The 20,366-nt window shown below is 41.0% G+C and overlaps 1 protein-coding gene across 1 annotated transcript in view; it reads right to left on the bottom strand.

Moving 5' to 3' along the window:
* pdss2 (prenyl (decaprenyl) diphosphate synthase, subunit 2) overlaps nucleotides 1-20,366 on the bottom strand; it is a 37,612-nt gene that overhangs the window by 6,554 nt on the left and 10,692 nt on the right. The window contains exons 2-6 of the mRNA XM_084742919.1: nucleotides 19,413-19,547; nucleotides 11,110-11,308; nucleotides 4,201-4,275; nucleotides 1,439-1,612; nucleotides 592-723 (exon numbers count right to left, since the gene is read on the bottom strand). Coding sequence (XP_084599045.1) covers nucleotides 592-723; nucleotides 1,439-1,612; nucleotides 4,201-4,275; nucleotides 11,110-11,308; nucleotides 19,413-19,547 — 715 coding nt within the window. The remainder of the gene's footprint in view (nucleotides 1-591; nucleotides 724-1,438; nucleotides 1,613-4,200; nucleotides 4,276-11,109; nucleotides 11,309-19,412; nucleotides 19,548-20,366) is intronic.

Here is a 20,366-nt window from a genome sequence, read left to right as displayed (position 1 = left end):
TGGGCAAAGCAAGTTGAGTATCCTTTGTCTATAGCAATGATAGCCAATGTATTTAGGTGCAGCAGTGCTAAGCTAAATGCTAATGCTAGCAAGATGCTCACAATGACAATGGTAACAAGCTGATGTTTAACAAGTGAAATGTTAACCATCTGAGATTAGCATGTTAGCATTCTAACATGTTTAACAGTACTAAACGGAAAGTACAGCTGAGGCTGATGGGAATGTAAGAAACAAATAATTAATTAATAATTAATGAATTTGAAACAAATTCCGTGCTGATTTATTTTGTACTTGTTTTTTAAAGCAAAATATGTCAACCTTGCTGGAGGAAAAGTCAGGGATGACCAAAGTGAGCAGATTTCATCCTCTGAGCATCATGTCTGTTCCAAATTTCACGACAATCCATCAAATAGTTGTTGAGATTTTTCAGTCTGGACCAAAGTGGTGAACTGACTGACACGGGCCATTTTACTTCACTGATGAGACTGGACTAGTTTGATGCATGTAACATGGCCACAATCACCAGCGACTGAAAGACTCCATTCAAACAAAATGAATAGCTGCTGCAGCGGTGCCACAGACCACTCATACCTGCTCCAGCTGTTGATGCCACCTCTCCTCGCCAACGATCTGACGGTGGAAAACCACAGGGGCGGCGCTCAAACTGAACGACCCTGGCTCCCCCACGCTGTTCTTCACAAAGGGTTGCAGGTCAGAGTTCAGCTACAGAAGGGAGAGCACATTTGTCAATCAGGCGTCAGTCTGGCTGAGATTCTACTTTGAAACCAATTAGACCAACCCAGCGGTGAGAGAGCATTCTGCCTACCGACACTCTGAGTGACCCTGTTAATGAGCAGCATGATGAACGGGCTGGTGAAACACACAGATAGTTCTCCTTCAAAGACCTCATTTCTGTTTCCTCCCATGCTGAGATTCCCTGTAGCCACTGAGGCCTGCAGACAGGGAGCTACAGGGAGCCGCAGCAGGAGAGGACGTACCAACACAGCCCCGTGAGCGGGACCGCTATGAATGACTTTTAGGCTAGAACCAATAAGACTCAGCTGAAAAACCTTGAAAAAAGTTTCAGCGTCTGCAGTATCTGGAGCATTAACATACTTATTTTAGCTTGCTGCGAGTCAGCTTTCTTCCTTTTCCCCTCATTCCCCATTTTTATGATTGTCTCGGATGTGAGAATAATAAGGTCATTAAACTTGATGCACTGACAGGATTATAAAATATGTTTATTTTCAACACTGGTTTTGTATCAAATCCGCTTCAGTGGGACGTATTTGATCGAAAGACATACTAATCAAACCAACACCTTCAACAGTCATTATCTCAAAAGTAGGCCATTGGTGACCTTTATTGATTTGACCTCCAAAGACAACCTTCGGTGGTCTTAGCTGTGTGGTGGGTGGGACGATCAGATCAGACTCACCTTGTGGCCCAGTGAGAGGTGCTTCCCGTACTTGTAGGCCAACCTTTGGGCCTCCTTGTCGTGTCTGGCGAGCTCCATCGCAGCTTGACAGCTCTTGGCCAGCAGTGCGCCGTGGGACAGGAACGCCTGCTCCTCCCACGTCGCCATGTCCACGCCATTGGTGAGACTGTTCTCCTGTAGAGCGAACGGAGGCAGAGACACCACGGGTCTGAGCCCTCACCTCAATCAAAACAAACCCTCCTTGCTCTGCGATTTTAGATTTCACTATGTAGCTGATTGTGCACCAGAGTGAAACAGCAATTTAACACAGTATTTCCCACAAGTTTTGCAGTTATTTGGAACAGAGGGAAACTGGGAGAGGGACACGACGCCAGATCAGGAAAAACAATCTTCCGCTCTGCAAACACGATCTCTACAAATTAGTCTAACATAAAACTACAAACCCCACAGGTGAAACAAGTTTAAATACACCATTTCTGTACAGATGGAGGTACTGCTGGGGTTTGATCTGGGCACTAGAAAAAAAAAGAGCCAGTCTTCTAGCATTTTCTAGAATAAACACACCAGAAATCGCCAGACCTGAAACTCTGTCTGAGGTGCACACGGTCAGAACCTATAACAAAGCACTATTTAACTTCTATGCTGTACACAGCTGGAGCCAAATTCCTGATTAATCTAAATGCATGGCAACCTTAGCCACTTTGGAAAAAAAAAACATTTTTCCTGTGCTCTTTTGAATTAATTCCACCACAGTAATATTTTCTTTTGCTGTTAAACAATCATGTTATATATTTCTTATTCTGCTACTATTATTATTAAATAGTAAAATTCAAGCCCTTTCAAGATCAAAAATTTCCAGACTCACCAAAAGCAACCAGCACTGTCCCTTTGTTTATTTTACCAGCTATTCATATAAACTTTGATTGTATGGTTTGATTATGATTATATAATTCCTGCTAATCGCTAGAGTAAGGGACCAACAGAGGAATAATCTAAGACAAATATGACAACAGCTGCATCATTTCATTTCAAATATTAAAGGTTGTTTGATTGACATGAAACACCAGACTGTGTTGAAAGGGTTTTTCAAGAGTATATCATAATTCAAGCATATTCCTAACTTTGAAAACATAACAGTTAAATTGAAGCATTTTCCAAACTTTCAAAACCCTTTCATTGTTAACGAATCTAATGTAAAGACAAAAAACAATAATTCATTTGCCTGTCCACCTGTGTCTGACACCCTAAGCCCTTTGGTTCATACTGAAAATGTAAATCAGTGGTGCCCTAACCTGGTCCTCAGAGACCCCTGTCCTGCATGTTTTAGATGTTTCCCTGCTCCAACACACCTGATTCAAATGATCAGGTTGTTGTCAGACTTCTGCAGAGGCTTGATGACGAGCTGATCATGTGAATCAGGTGTGTTGGAGCAGAGAAACATCTAAAATATGCAGGACAGTGAGCTCTGAGGACCAGGGTTGGGCAGCACTGCTGTAAATCTTTAAGGGGACAGTTCACCTCAAAATCAATAATACATATTTTTCCTTTGGTCAGTAGTTCTATTTATCCATCTAGATAGTTTTGGTGTGAGTTGTAGAGTTTTGGAGCTGATGGCCAAAGAAGCATCTGTCCTCTCTCCAACATAATGGGACTTAATGGCGCTCTGCTTGTGGTGCTAAAAGCACCAAAAAAAATTCAAAACCAGCGTCTCTTCCCTAAAATCATGACCTGGTGATTCAAGATAATCCACAGACGTTGTTGTGAGCAGTTTCATGCATGAACTATTCTCATTCTAGTAGAATAAAAGCAGTTCTGATAGATTCTACTGCAGAAAGAAAGTATTTGTGTGGGATGTGGGTGTGGCCAGAGATAAAATAAACATTTTAGATTTTTGGGTGACCTGTCAATTTAAGTATGGATCCCAAATACATGCGATTTTTTTAAAATGCCCTGTCTCTTGCAAATATTACTCAAACAGATGTAAATAGTGGATTTGATAGGGACTATTTTCAGCCGTGGATTAATTTTCATTTGGTGCTCTGGGAGTATTTCTGGCAGCAGGACAGTGTACATGTGATTGACTCAAAATAAACATAGGAACATGCCAGCTAGTGCAACAGTGTGGCTCACTTAGGACTGGGCAACATAAAGATATTACTTTATCAATATTGTGATATGAACCTAGATGTCGCCTCCGATCATGGATGTCGTTACATCATGATGTGTGCAAGTGTTGTTTTTCTTCCTGGTTTTAAAGGCTATATTACTATACAGTGATGTAATCTGCTGCCGTACTTAACGTACTGTTAGATTCATCTACAGCAGTGCATCACATTCTGTAAGAACATCACTACTTGAGAATTTATGGTCTGTCATTTTAGAGAAAATGTGTATTGAGATATATATGTTGTATATTGTGGCATAGCCTAAAAATACTGAGATATTATTTATAAGACATATTGTCCAGCCCTGTGCTCACTGCTGTTATTTTGTTTTTGGACACCAATGGAGCTCTACAGTACAGAGATCTAACATGTATAAGACTTCAGATACACAGAAAATTCAGATTCAGATTCTGTATTTTCATGGTTTGACTTTGACCTGCAACTCTGAGTACTTGTACATCAAATGTTCTGAATTACCATTATGTATGAATGGTGTGTATGATGTATTCTGTCATGTCTTACATACACACTCATCACAGATTTAATTTAACTCTACTGACCCACAGTTGGACTATAAAAGGAGGATAAATGCTTTACCTCAGTATTATTGTAATTCTCATAGTAGAGTCCTTGAACTACGTCACCGATGGCACTTGAGATCAGTTCAACAACCTGTTAAACAGAGAAAAGGAGACATTTGGGTTAAAATTTTAATCAAAGTTTCACATTTACACACCATCCTCTGTTCTCTGCTGAACTGAGAACAGACGAAGTTAAATAATGGGTTTGATCCACACAACAGTCAACATGTCCATCAACAGCCACGTGTCCTGTTGAAGTGTCCTTGGACTCGGGCACTGAACCGCTAACCCACACTCTCATTATAAATCACTCCGGCTAACAGCAGCGATTAAACCCCTAAAATGCAGATGTAAATGAGGTTGATCAAAACTGACACGCTACTCAGTTCATCCGTGACACTTGTAATTAAAAACCACAATTTCCCCTGATTGAAGCACGAGCTAACGGAGCTCTCGCCTGAACAGCTGGTTTGGCGAATAAATCAGAGGTGAGATGAGGGTCGGAAAGCAGGTGAACTGCTGCAAACTCAGCTGCTCATTACCGGGCCACGGAGGAGCTCCTGTTGATTTCATGAAGCAGATCCAGGCTCGCCTTCATTCATGATTATACTTTGTATTTATAGAGAAGTCCAGTCGATAGAGACAGATCAGGTGTCTGTCCCATCTGAGGGGCTGAAATGGAGCTAAAAAAGCAGATGGTGGGACAAAATCAGACCGTGTCCAGAGAGCAGAGGGGTTAACAAGGTTTTGGAGTGACGATCTGACTTCAGGGGGCCTCTTTAGGCTCATTTTTCTACACAAATTATTCAAAGATTTATTTCACTTTGTGCCTCTGAACTTTGCAGCATATACATACATATTTTTCCTCTTATCTGTGGTGTTAATTATCCATTTAGACTAAAAACTCAACAGCGATGTCTCTTTTCAGAAATTATGACCCGGTTACTCAAGATAATCCACAGATGTTGTTATGAGCAGTTTCATGTACAAACTACTTTATTTCTGCCAAACTACACCCGCCAACTGCAGCAGGAAGCAGGCATCTACTCATGGAGGAGAGGCTCATCCACTTCAGGCTCATTTATGTTAACCAAGGGTCTCAAACTGAAATTGGCATGGGGTCACTGCTGGTATGCGTCATCTCATAGGGGGACGATGCAACGTTCAAGTACAGCAAAAAAGTACAATCATTCTTTTTTTTTTTTTTGTTTCCATTGGATACGGACGGAGCATTCTGTCCATACTCTGCATTCATTTTATCTGTATTTCTGCACGTTTTCTGAAAGATTAGGGATACGGACGAAACAGAGCAGTACCACCAGAAGCCGTGGGGGCAGTGTAGCGGCGTAGGCAAGCGAGACACGACCATAGAATTACAACCTCTTCCAGCATCGCCATGTTTGTTGTTGTCAGAAAACTTTTGATTCTTCGTCTTTGGGGTAACCTCTAACTCTGAATGGTGCCCTCTAGTGGATGTATTGCTGTGGGCAGAGATGGCTGCATTGTTCGAAACAGACTATTTTCGTACATTATATCCATATCGCTGATGGTTATTTATCAGAAATCTTATTGTGTTAATATTGTGTTAACACCAACAGTCATTCCTACAATATTGTCACAACATTGAGTTTTGATTTTGCGGTATTAAGTCAGAAATACTGTGATATTTGACTTTGTCCACATCGTCCAGCCCTAGTTCCATTATATTAGAGAGTGTGCAGATATCACTATGGCTGATATCTAAAAAACTCTACAGCTCACACCAAAATAATCTAGATGGATAAATGGCACTATAGGTAAGAGGAAAAATATGCATTTTTGATTCTGGGTGAACTGTTTCTTTAATCTTACTTTGGTGGTTTTCTTCAGAAGTAGCACAGAAAGATTAAAGGGAAAATGAAAATTGGAAAATGAGAGAGAACTTCTTCCACCACCAGGCTATGGACTCTTGCCAGCACAAGATAATCAATATACTGAGCAAGAAAAGATGTGCTGCTTTTGGGAAACTGACATTAGAGAATAAAAAATTTAAAAAAACAGGCAAGAACTCAAAAACACCCACTAAAAAAGGTCTAATAGTGTCTAGTTGAGGAACAAGAGCAGTGTGTTTAAGACTGCAGTTGCCCATTTCCTCTTACAGGGGGCATGCATGACTACATTTTAGCTTACAGAAACAGGACTGGCCCCTTATCAGCTGCCACAGGAGAGGCTGCATCTTTTCAAATCATTACTCAAAGTCTGTATCTAATGAATGAGTAAAAGTCTGAAGTTGTCCTTCATTCACAGAACAGTGTGGACAGAGGAGCAGAGGCCACGCCCGTACAGTTCAGATGAATGAGGTTAAATTTAGAGCTCCTTCAGCTCATCCCAGACATCCTTGGTTCATCAGAAAAGTCTGGTGACGCTGGCTGCTCCGTCAGCCTCGGCTCGCTGTGCCCTTTGGGTAACTGAATCCACCGGGGGAAAATATTGAGGAAACCCGAGCCTCGCCCACAGACCTGGAAGGACAATGTGCCTACAGTATTACCAGATGTGGTGTCTCTGCCTGCCTTGGGAAGTGGGGGCCAGTGGGGGTCTTTTTTTGGAAAGTATCAGATAAGCTCTCCCCCTGCCTCCCCCTTACTCCATTCCCAAATCCAGCCAGATCGTGTTTTGCCGACAGGTCTGCGAGGGGGGAGAAACCGGAGCTCCACGGTGAGATTGCTTTACAGTTTATACAAGTAGCGGCATAGGTTTCCTCTCAAGGCCACGACACATTATCTCCATCGCTCTCACTGCCTTAAAAGAAAAAAAAAGGCTGGTTTATGAGAAAAACTTCATTAACTACTCATCTGTCACCCTGTGCAGTAAAATGATGTGGTACAATGACCACACACAAGCTGACTGTCAAGCTGAGGGCAGTGTGAGTCTGGTATGAAAACTGTTTAGCACACTTTGAAGCTGTTAGAGAGCTATAAATATCCAGCAATTAACAGATTTTAAGAGTGAAAAGGAAATCGCCTTCACGCTTATGGGTAATTTTATGTTTAAAACTAGCTAACAATCTATTCATATGCCTTTTTTTTCCCACCATCCTACAATGTACGGTGTACCTGTCAAGTTCATACTCAGATTGGGGGCAGCATAATACCATAGTAGCCACTAACTGCTGCTAACTGTAGCTACCGCTAGCTTGTTAGCTCAGTTAGCAGTACAGCTCGCAGTCCTATTAGCTGGCTTGAGTCTGTCTGGACTGGGAGCTCAGACCACCTGGGGAGTGGTGGCCGCCAGGAGGAGGAGGCTTTCAGGCCCAGCAGGGAGCAGATCAATAAGGAAAATGCGTATAAAAATATTTTCTTTCTTTACATTCTGTAAGTTTATTTTATATATTTATTAATCTAAAAAAGCTTAGAGAGCTTATGTAACTTAGCGAACTCACGGTTCTCCCAGGGGGAGGTACAAAGTGCTATTACATGACAGGACAGGCTGGTACTAGCTGGTGAGCATACAACTTCAGTAAAAACTCTGCAACAAACAGAGGTTAGTTCATATTCACTGAAACAACAAAACTAACCAATCGAGGCAGCAGCAGATAAAATATGCGAAAGGAGTCTGGTTGAGTGAGAGATATAATGGTGATTTCTCATCAGAAAAGGCTGTGGAAGAGAAAAGCAGGGAAAATATTCTAAATGAAGTGTACACTTAAACTGACTAAATTTTTTTAGGTGGGTCTTTTTTAAGTGCCTAAATTACATCTGCCTGCTGACCCTGTCCACAGCAGCACATTGCTTAGCTTCCATGCCGGCACTTCTCTGTTCTTCTCCAAAGTGGAGGCATGTTGACCCCATCTACTGTAGGTATTACAGTGACTATCTATAAGTACCTCATAGAACCTCACTTCAAACTATCCATATTATCCATCCACTGATACGTGTCAAGTGTTGTTACACAGGTTCAAAAAAACCTCCAGAAAATGATCTGTGAACTCTCTTGAGGTTGACAGTTTATATCATGTCATATTAGGCATCATTTGCCAACATTTTTCAACATCCCAATTTCCCAGATTATACTGTTTCTTGAGATAAAAATCACAACTACAGATTGTTTTCTTTCATCCACATTAAAGAAAACTTTGACATATTTTGTTTTGGTTCACTTACAAACCAGGGCCAAAAGTCAACATGAACTCGCAAATACAATGTGAAGTGAACTTGATTTTTGTAACCCAACATCCCACCAGTTTAAAAAACTTTGGTCAAAACAAATCCCATTCCTGTAACTTTAGCCCGACGTGATGGATTCTTCATTCCTGTTTACAATAATCTAATTTCCCTCCTGTCCATAAAACCATTGAGGAACAGCTTCACAAAAACACAGCTGAGTATGAGCATCAGCGCATACTGTGGTTTGCCCTCGGTTCATTTTGTTTTGCTAACCTTTTCAAACATGAGTAACTGCTGGCTATCGGATGTCCGTCTCCTTATTACCCTTAAAAACTTCCACTTTGCGGACGTTTCCTGTGGCTGCTTCAGATTACATTCACACTTCTCATAAACAGAACTGCAGGTTTGTTTTTTGGGGTGGTGGTGGTGGGGGGGACTGATGGTTTCAAGCGTTGCCACCTGAGTTGACTGGCATGTCTTCTCACCTCGACAATGAACCGCAGTGAAGGAACAGATGCTAAAAACTTCAATTCATGCCAACTTGCTTGGTGTGAATGAAGATTTAACATGATTAAACATCATTAGCTCAAGTCATCAGCATATCTGCCATCATTTCATTCTCACTGTGTTGTTTTTCCATCTTACAGGGAAACATCATATCAATTCCATGACTGTAATTTGTAGCTTAGCCACACAGCGATGATTATCTCTCATGGTAGTGATTCTAATGAAAGCCAGTAATCTGTCTAAAGGAAATGCCACACCTTTAGAATCATCTTTAATTCATTATAAAGGAAATGTTGGTTCCTTACAACTCCTACTATGTTTCCCATACAAAATGCACCATGGATACATCAAAAATATGATGCAAGTGGAGGGGGTCTCTTGGCTGCCATAAAGCAGACATGAACCCAGACTGCTGAATAAGAAGCGCCAGGGAAGGCGATAAGGGCTGGTCCGACTGATGGCGCGTGGTGGGGGGTGGGGGTGGTTATTTTGATCCACTCAGGCAACCGCATTCTGACAGAGCAGCGTGGTGACAGCATCTGTCAGCGAGGGGTTACCAGGCTATGTCGTAGATATGATCTGTGGTGCACTTACAAGACCACCACCACACACACGTCCAAATCTGAAAACTCAATAAAAAGGATTCCCTTGGTGAACGCGTGGATTGGGATCTCCTGACCACATTAACTACCCTACGGTATGAAACAGGCTGAAGGCCGTCATATGTGAGAGCTTGAGTGTCACTAACTGAAGGTCCTGGTATGAGATTCTTTGAATTTTCCAGATCATGAGACCACCTACAGAAACTCCAGGTACAATAATGACACCCAAAGGAAGGATCTCACAGTACCATCTACACCACTGATCACCAAAGTTTCTAGTGACTTTAGCCAAACAATGTCTACTCGAGTTGTGATTTTACAAGCAAAAAAAAAAAAAACACATGGATTGGTACTGACTTATTTCTTGATGGGAAGAAGTCCATTTTGTTTTGTTTTGCCCAATCAGTAGTGAGCATCCTATCCATGCTGCTGATATGTCCTCGACATGTTGCTTGGAGCAGCTTACTTCAACATCTGGAGAGTTTTTTTTGTAAACAAACAGAAGTTCAAAATGATTTTTTGTTCAAAATGCACCTAATCTCATCGGTTTTTCCCAGCAACGATGTCCTAACCTGTGCCGATCAGCAAACAGGCTAAGCATCATGTCACTTGTTTGAAAAAAAAAAAAAAAAGGTTAACCCTGGTTCTATTTTTGCCAAGTTGTGTGCACTAACATCACAACCTTAACATTTGTTTCTCCTCCAAATCAGAAGTCATCAGGGACCTCCAGAGACGTATTTATGAGACTGAGAAATGCCAAATCTCATATGACCCACAGCGCCATTTTCATAGGGATATCCTCTGGGAGGTTTGGAGGAATCAAGGATATAGCTACAATGATTAATCAATTATTAAATTAATTGGAAACTATTGATTAGTCAGAAAGTCAAATTTCTCTGATTTCAGCTTCTTAAATGTTAACATTTTTAGGTTTCTTTTATCCTTTATGACAGTATACTGAATAACTTTGGGTTGTGAGTAAAAGAAGACATTTGAGACATTTGTCATTTTGGGCTTTGGGAAACACTGCTTGACATTTTTCACCATTTTCTGACATGTTAAAAGAAACAACTATTAATTGATTAATTGAGGAAGTGATTGATTGTGACTGATTAGTTGACTATAAAAATAATTATTAGTTAAAGCCCCAATCGAGGAGCTGTTGGTTCACAAGTAAGTGAACCGTCCCCCAACTTTATAGAAACAAGGCTGATCGCAGCCACTCAGATTTATCCTGTGGCCCCCTTTTGGACCCTTGAATCACTGGGCTGGGAGTTCAGATCTTTGCTTGAATGGAAAAGAATTTCTGGCAAGTGCAACCTAAACCATTACATGGACACATACTCAGCACCAGTGATTCAGACAAACTAAAAACACAAGGATATTGCAGATTACCACTTGGTCTACTAAACCAGTGAATAGGATGCTAGCGCTGCAGGTACTGTGGAAAAAAGAGGAAAAATACCTCTCAAGGATCAATAATATTCCATAAATTCCATCATCAGTGGGAACTCTGAAATATAGTCATCATTGCAGGTGTGAGATGTTGAGTTTGGATGTGGTATGAGTAAGAGCAGTGTGGAGCTGTAAGACTGCTGGGACTTCATATTAAGACAGCAGTGTTTCTCATTAATATCACTGATGTCAGCTCAGATATTTCACAGTTACAGGTACCTTAGTGTTATCCAGCTGGGCGAGTCCTGTACAAGCGTTGGCCAGCAGGAAGTCGCCGCTCAGGACGGCCATCTTATTCCCAAACTGCATGTCCTTCAGTGGGCCGTCTGAAACCGTCCACTCCTTCAGATTGACTATCCCACGATGCACCAGGAAGGCCGTGTGGATCAACTCGGTGATTTCTGCCAAGTTCCTCTGGCTATGAAACAGAAGGAAAAATACATTTAAATACCACAGCTTTTTTTTTTTTTTGTCAGCTGCTTTTAAGAGAGGCGTTTCAGAGACTTGACAGTTAGAGAGCTTTTTGACAGAAACCTTTTCATTGTCTTTATGCTGTTGAAATATGCAGCTTTGGCAAGTTGGAGAACTCATTCACAGCATCACGTACTGTACAGGTGTGCTGACCTCAAAGGAATCAATCAAAACAAAGGGAACAAAGGATTTGTGGGTAACATTTCATCCATTTAGAAAGGGAAAAACATCTATTTAGTCAATAAAACCGCAATGTTCGGATTGCGGAGTTTTTCATTTGAATAAAATATACAACACAGCTCCAAACAAAGACTGCTGGGATCATACAGTTCATTCAACTGCAATCTGAAACATTTACTGAGGAGACAACTTCAAAGGAAGAAATTACTGTGTATCTTACATCGATAAGAGATTTTTCTACAACTACAATTTGCTTTAAAAACCTTCCAAGTCAAAATCGGCGTACTCAAGGGCATAAACCGGCAAATATGTCAGACGTCTTGCTGCTCAGCATGTCAGGGATGGTGTTAAAAAAAGAAATTAAACTTATCATTAGCAAATAACAGCCATTCTTGATTATGAGAGAAAAGACATAAAAGTGGTATTTGAATAGCGCCTTTCAGAGCAGCCTTAGGGAGGATATAATCAAATGTTGATTCAGCCATCGGTGGGGGATAATTAGGCCCCTCTCCATATGGAAGGAGCTCGCCACGCTGCGACAGGAGGGATCCATCCAGACAGGGTTGGGTGCGCTGATAGCCACTTACGACCTTCTTTCAGCCGCTGTGAGAACCTGATGAGCCAGTCGTCTGCCTTGCGCTCCAACCCCTTCCTATACACACACTCCAACATACACACACGTATCTTGTAGCCAGGTAATTGCCGTGTTCGACGTCGGCGTGGAAAAGATGTGATTAAAATTCAATAATGTCATCTATTTCGCCTCTCAATCACACCCATTGTCTGGTTGGTTTCTCTGCTCGGTGACGCAGAGCAACAACACAGTCGGCCCGGATGAGAGTTAATAAGTTCAGGGTTTAAATAAAAGGAAATTAACAGATTGACAGTCGTGTTCTCAAGGTGCCTCGGAGTGATGGCCACACTCGACAGGTTTCAAGAGGAGAAATCATTGTTCCACCACGAGAAGTGCGACAAAGAGCTGCGGCTGATTTCAGGTCATAAAAATAACATTTTACATTTTGTTTTATTAAGTCCAAGGTCAGCTGTACAGTGGCTTTGTGCTTGGTTGTTTAACTTGAGCACAAAAAACTAAATGAATGAGTAATCTGTGATAAACCCTGTCATCTGCTCATGCCTTTGGCGTCACATCATTATGATGAACCACTAAGTTGGAAAAACACAGATAAGAACAAATTTTTACTGCAGATGTGAAAAGTTAAATGGCAGCATTTAACCCTTCAATGATATATCAACTTATATACACGTGTTTTCTTTGATATTTGTGTTTACAATGATAGGATTACTACTCAGTTTCAGATTGCATCAATAAATAATTTGTGTATAATAGCTAAGATATTTAAATCTGATATGATGGAGTTTCTTCACTAATTCATAAATGTTCATGCATATAGTTCATGTGTGCACCAGTGAAACTCTGTAGTCCACGCTCTTTGTTTTCCACAAAAATACTAAATGAAACACATTGAATGCATAAAATACCTGAAGCACAGTCAAAGACCAGCGTGCTAAACTGACTGACTGAAGAAGCACAGTCCACTTGTTGCACATATCAAGCAAAGCTGAAGCTGACTGCTGGTGTTTTTGGTCCTTATTCTGATATTCCATACTGAAATATAAACCTAGTTATCCCTAGCAAATAAATATGATGAAATATCAATTTAAGAGTACTCCTTTAATTTAGTACAGTTTAGCAAAACATATAAGTTAATAGTCTGTGTTTTGTTGTGAACATATTGTTTAATTTTCCATTAAAGAAACATTCAAGAAAATGACCTTGACCTGTCAAGTTCACCTTTATTTACAACATTTTCTCTCATCAGAAAAGAAGTGGGCGATATCAATATCAATAGTATGACGAGGATACTAAAGGATCTCATTTGTCCATCAGCCAAAAGGCTGGTGAATGTTCAAATCTGACCAGACACTCAATTGATTATCATTGTCTTTTTTGGCTGGTGAGGGAAACTAATATACCAACCACTTGCACACTTTACTAGCATTTAGCTGGTGGCTAGTGCTAATTTTGAGCTCTCACTGTGATATAGTTTTACAGGAAAAGCTACTGAGAAACTGTTTAATGATAAAAGAATCAGATGGGAATGTCTGATTTTGCCAAATCCACCAAATGAGATACCTGACAAATCAAGGTACTTCATTACACTGATAAGACCATAAATATCTAATATTGCCATAAATATATTCAACAGCTGTGGTGGCATAAAGAGCACGGCAAAATCTCTAATAGTAGAAAATATTATACTGTCTTGCAGTTTACTGTATACAGTATATTGTCATATTCCCTCTAATTCACAGGGAAAATAGTTTCGTAATTACTTTGAATTTTTGATTTTAAAGTACTGAACAATGGCACCAAGTACCGGCCTCCAAACACCCAAATCTGTGGCACCCCGGTGCACACACATCCCAAAGCAGTGCCTCCAATCTAGCAGTCCTGATCAGAAGCAGTGGAGCTTGGGGAGGAAAAAGGGGGACAAGGGGGCCGGTGTATAAATAGCTTTGGTGCCCAGTTGCATAGCAACCGATGCCATCTTGCCGAGGTGTAACGCCCCTCACCACGCCCCTTGTCCTGACTGTTCTGTTCCATTTTCCTCCCTCCGCAGTCTGCCTCGCCATCAAATACAGCCTTGCAGATCTGAGTGCGTCCCTGTGTGTGATTTAAAGAGGTGGCCTGTCCATCAGACGCCCGGCTGCGTGATGTGTTCACTGGCATGGCTTTCATTTGTCACAAAGAATTAAGAGGTGTGGTGTGTACAAGTATCTGTGAATGTGTGATTCTCTCCATCTCTCCATCTATCCATCTGTCTGTCTGTCTGTCTCTCTATCTGTCTATCCATGCATCTATCTATCTATCTGTCTGTCTGTCTGTCTGTCTGTCTGTCTGTCTGTCTATCTATCTATCTATCTATCTATCTATCTATCTATCTATCTATCTATCTATCTATCTATCATGGTGGTGCTCTGGTGAATCATCAGTGTCAGGCAGCAGAGTGGGAAATGTTTTACAAATGCTGCCTGTCAGGAGGGAGGAGACCATCCCCCGGAGGTTTCAATCACCCCTCCAAACCCGCCCCACCCCAACTCCCTCCATCCTTCCATCTCTTCCATCAGAGGTGCTAATGAGCCCAGGAGAGGTGGGGGAAGAGAAAGGGAGAGCAAGATAGTGCAAATGAGGTGATCAAGTCATGCTGTGTGTGTGTGTGTGTTTTTGGGTTTGGATTATCCATCACACATGTGAGGGAATGCTGCACGTTAGATTCAGTGATCCAGTGTCGCAGCGATGTGAGCGCCAGGTTGTGACACAAGGTGAGCGTGTAATAACTCCACACAACCTGGCGGCGTGGCACGGCCTCGCAGCCTGAGAGGGAGCGGGCTCGTCGCTTCCATGCGGCTCCCAGGTTATTCCAATTAGTTCTAATATTAGGATGTTTCTGCACAGACACGGACGGCTCCTCTACACACACATGCCTTGTGCCAGCCAGCAGTAAGAAAGAAGCCTTTCAGGCACCCAGTGCACAGCCACGCCAAACACAGCAGTCACTTCTGGAAACCACTTGGCACACACCCACATCCCTGTTGTGAGCTGCAAGCTGGTAGTCAATGTGTATGAGAGAGCCAGAGAGGACCTCGGGGTGCTACCTGAAGCCTTTTAACAGCAGTACATTAACACCACATTTAACTATTTACATTTAAATATGTGTAAATACATCAGTAGTAGTTTGTTCTATATACATCTTTCCAAAAATTTCATAATTTTCTTTAATTGATGTAACAAAACTGAAGAGACTCTATGAGGCTGTAATGCTTCCTGTTAAGAACTCTCTAGTTCAAATTTGAGAGCCAAAAATTGTTTTTTATATTTAAAAGTCTTGTTTAATGAAGTATAATAATTAGAGAGTGGTGTCAGAATTGAAAAAACACACAGGAAATGAATTGTAATTAATGGAAAATGTTTTGCTGCCAACAGAAGTTATGCTGTAAATATGTTAGCACGCAAATTCTCTAACATGCCACCTAGTAGTTAACACAAAGTACCGCTGAGGATGATGGGAAGAACAGTTTTCCAACTGTTCACTCATAAACCAAAGTATGGAACAAAATTAAATCTTGTCCTAATTGACAGCACAGGATAAGAGTTCACACGGACTCTAAATATCTACAAAATTACACAGTAACCCAGACTGCATCCATTTAGTCACATTTTGCCATGATTTTTGGAGACAGTGTGGCTAAATTTTACGACTCCAAATACTTGCAATTGCTTTTTAAAATCATCCTCGTATATCATGCGGCAGCAGCGAGAATTGGCGTATGTGTGTGTGTGTAGAGCCGGCCCTACATGCTCATTACACAATGTGCCGCCTCCCCCTCGTGTCAAAACAGTTGTCAATCAATATTTACTTCAATTTCAAGGGTTACGTGAAATTATCGTCAGCAAATCAATCAGCAAATAACAACGTTGTTAAGTTGATGTGCCTGCTACCTTAAAGTGCATTTCTCTCTAGTCTGTCTGTCTGTCTTGCTAGGCTAACGTTAGCTGGTCAGTGCATCTCTGTTTCCACCAACATGGAACCGGCCCTGTTCCAATTCAGTCACCTAATTTTAAACTGCTCAGAGCGTTTACACCAAAAATAAAATGGTTCTGAAACCGAAAATTTGGTTCCCAGCTGGAACCCAAATATAGCAGGTTTTCCATGTGAACTACAGTGGGTGTGTCATATTCTACAGGTTATTTGTTGATGACGTTCATAATAACAATGTTCCCCTCAAAACTGGTGGAAATGTGGGCGGGTTCATTTGTTAGCCCCACGGTTCCAAGGATCTTGAATGGAACCAGTTCAAGAACCAGAGCTAATCTGGTGGGAAAGGGAGGCCCTTTCTGTGTCTGGCTTGCTTGAGGCCACTTCCAGGCCTGCTCTCTGACTTTGTGCCTGCAAATGTGACAGTAAAATACAGCTATTTATTATGTATGAAAAACACCAATGTGCAACAGAAACATAACCACGTCACGCATGAACATGCATTTCGATACAGAACTTTAGACTTCTTTATTCTTTAGACTGAAGCACACTGAAAAGAAGGAGGACTGCAGTGGGAACACTGGAGTGTCAGGTGTGACTGCGTGGGAATGGCAAATGGTTTACAAGTCAGGTAGGAGGGCTGCTTTGAAGAATTTTGTCTTGGGCAATGTGGCGTGCTGATTTAAGTGGTGTTCCTGAATTTTATGCTGGTGCTCCTTAAAATTTCAGCAGGGAGTGTAACCAGTGGAAAAAAAAGTTAGTCTAGTGCCCTGTAACCCACTCAATAAGAGTTAAGACATTCAGACATTTCACTCAAAACAACTCATGTTAACCTGCTGGTGGCACTAGAGGAAAAGTCAGGGAACATTTTGTGCCTCTGTTTTTATCTGTCTAGCAGATATAGAGATATTTCATTGGATAAGAGAACATTTTGATCGGTTGGTGGCACTAGATCAAAAACTCAGGAGAACATGACGAATTCTTCCTCTGGGCATCATGAATTGCTGTACAAAATGTCATAGTAATCCATCCTAAAGTTTTCAAACTCAACCAAAACAACACCCATTGACACGTCTGCCGAGCCATGCAGCAATCATGGCTACAAACTGCAATAGATGCACATATCATATTCAGAAAAGCCCCAATAAGGATCATACCTTCAGGGTGATGTATTTTAGATTCTTTTGCAGGATCTTACATTAATTGGGTGAAAGTGCTGTTTGGATGCCGTTGAATGACGGTTGCTTTGTGGTAATTTTGTAACTTAACAGACAGATAAAGGACCAGTGTGTATGATTTAGTGGCATCTAGTGAATAGCTCTATCTAGAGCCAGTGTTTGGTTTGTCTGCCGTGGAATACTGTCAAAAAATGACAGTACATGGTACATGGCAGACTCCAGGGAATAGGACTGGCGCCCTCTGTAGAAATTAAAGGCTCATCTAAGGTAAGGAAAACACAATAAATCTTATTTTCAAATTATCATAAACTAATGAAAACATAACAAACTGCCAGGTTTTAGTCCAGTACATGTCCTTATTATGCAACTGTTTGGCAATTGTAATGCAAAGCAGGAAACTGCAGGGTGGCCACAAAGGAGGCTGCTAAAGGAACTTCAAGTTTTTTTTCCAATAAGTCACAATCGAGATATAGCCAAATAAAATAAAACTCATCTCATCTTGTAACTGTGGCTGTGTTGCCCCCACATCCCATCATATTTGCGAGATGATGTAGTGCTTTATTTACAGGAATTGATATGGACGATAACCACAGAGGACAAGATAGAATTACCTGACACAAGGGTTTTATTTCACTATTTATCCTTCAGTAGCCATGTAACAGGGACAAAAGTGGCATCGCCTTTCTTGGTCTGCTTGCCATGCACATTTATGACTCTACAGTGCAATGTTACACATGTTTACTGCCCAAGGTTTTCTTGCAAGCAGCACATACATGAGAATGGAAATATGTGAAAGCCAGAAAGATCATCTGCTAGTGTTACATATGCGAACCAATAGCTGTGGATTTGAATTACCAGCTTGGCTTTAATGTATTGAACCAAAGAATTTGCTCAGTGGAAAGTAGTCGTGGTAAGATTTGGCTGTAATTCCTAAGTCGAAGCTCTGTGACTGTGATTAAGGTCGGTAGATCATTCAAGAAAATCCTCAAGGGCATAATATCTTTTATGCAATGTTTTGCCAATTAGCTCTCTAGTTACCACAAAGGCAACAGCAACCAATTACATTTTTCACAGTTAGCCAGGCTTTGGGGAATTTTCTGCATAGAAGAAAGATTCATCAGTTAATACTTGCACCATCTAAAGCTGTAAAGTCAAACAAGCAGAAGTGTTCAGCAAGTGTAACAGATGCATGCATGCATTTTTTTTCCCCAGGATGGCAAAGGCATGACCCACCCTACTCTTCATCTTACTGGCTCGAGTGTGAAACTTTGTTCATCCAATTGTACTGAACAAACACCACACTACTAGGGAGGTCTAAAACTTGCTATTCTGAGAATACAGCAGCAAGTCTTCAAAACACCATGTTTGCACTTAAGATTAATCATTATTGCTTTAAGAGAAGCAAGAAAGTCTGCATTTGGAGGAGGTGGGATGGAGGCATGGCTCAAACAAACACAGGACTAGCACCCAAAAGACTGAGGCTGGAGTCCTTTGTGAAACAGAGTCAACAGAATAAATTTAAGTTTTAAGTTACTTTGGTTTTGTCATGTACGTGACTTTTGTTGTGTCACTTCTATCACATGAGTAATATCACCTCTGTCACATGACATATTTAACTTTTAGGTATGAGGATGTGTTGACTTTTTAAAAATATTATTCTGATAAAAATCAAACCAAAGTTCAAGGGTGATATATACATTAATGACGACAAAAAGGGTCAATAGAATTATTGCATTTACAGTGAACTTTGATTCAGCTTATTGTAACACCACGAGTGACATTTAAATTGAGAAATTAATCAGAGTAAACCAAAACAAACAGGGTCGATACAGTGAGATTTGAGCCTCACATTGTTCAACGTTAACTAGGCCTATAGCTAACAATAGCTAACATTAGCTAGCTACTCAATTTTGACCTCTAAGGTCATCAGCGGCCGCTCCTGGTTTGTCACTTTACCATGTCTCACATAATGATACTAAATACACCTGACAATTTTGCTATAAATGCATCTTCACCATAAATGTTTCACACTCAAGCCAATCAGACGCAGAGCAGGGCAGATCGTGCCTTTGCTCTAACCAATGTAAAATTATGCAAACCCCTAACTCGCTGTTAGTAACTTCAGGTGTTTTACCTGGGGTAGATGCCGCTGACCATGTCCTGAGGCAGGAGATCGGAGGCTGCGTGGCTCGGCCCTGCCGCTTTCGACAAGAGCAGTACGATAAGTCCCCTCATCTGAAGGTTGTTCTTGCTGTCGTAGACAAAGCCCCTGCAAAGAAACACCATTAGCAGATTAAAATAAAAGCAGACAAACGTCAAAAGCTTGTCATTTATTCAGGCAAAAAGCTTTTCTTTGTAGTTTGCTGCGGTGTCACCATTTTCAAAATGCCACGGTGGTAAACAGCAAAGGATTTTTTAAACATTGCCAACGCGTAGCATTTATATGTTTTGTTTTTGCTTTTTTTTTTTACATCTTTCCTGATAGCCTGCTCCGTTCTGAGAGACTGGTTCCAGTTGCACCTGCTCTCACTGCCACACTTCACCCTGTTTTAATGAGCTATGTTTGAGGACCAGTAAAGGCTTGAAAACAGCCAGTAAGCACAGCTGAAACAATGTAGTTTAAACAGAGGACATTATCAGATGCCAGTTCAGTAGACATTGCCCAATATGCTGTTCCTCATGGTTGGTTATAATAGTGTTTAACAAATAATATGCAACTGAATTAGTCAGTTCACATTATGACAGACCTTTTTCTTTACAGCCATTTTAACATGAAATAGTGAGGTAAACACAGATGTTACCAATGATACTAATCAAGCTTATATAAGCCAAATATCACTTTCTCTCTCTCAACCAGACTCCTTTTGCAAAAACAGTCATTTTACCTCGCAGAACATGGGAGTCGCTGGTCTACTGCTGCCTTGATCGTTTAGTTTCTTTGCATTGCCGTGTGACTTTGATGAATTAAAGAATATCAAGATACAAAAAGGAAAAAAAGAAAATGATCATTCAAAGCACAGAGCATTTTAAAACATGTTAGACATACCAGTTGTTTAGCCCTGATATTGGTGTTGATGCTATTTGATCT

The sequence above is a fragment of the Lutjanus erythropterus genome, chromosome 18 (assembly GCF_056507025.1).
Source record: "Lutjanus erythropterus isolate fLutEry1 chromosome 18, fLutEry1.hap2, whole genome shotgun sequence".
Classification (NCBI taxonomy): Eukaryota; Metazoa; Chordata; class Actinopteri; order Lutjaniformes; family Lutjanidae; genus Lutjanus; species Lutjanus erythropterus.
Note: the sequence above shows the minus strand (reverse complement) of the source record. Positions and strands in the feature narration are given on the sequence as shown.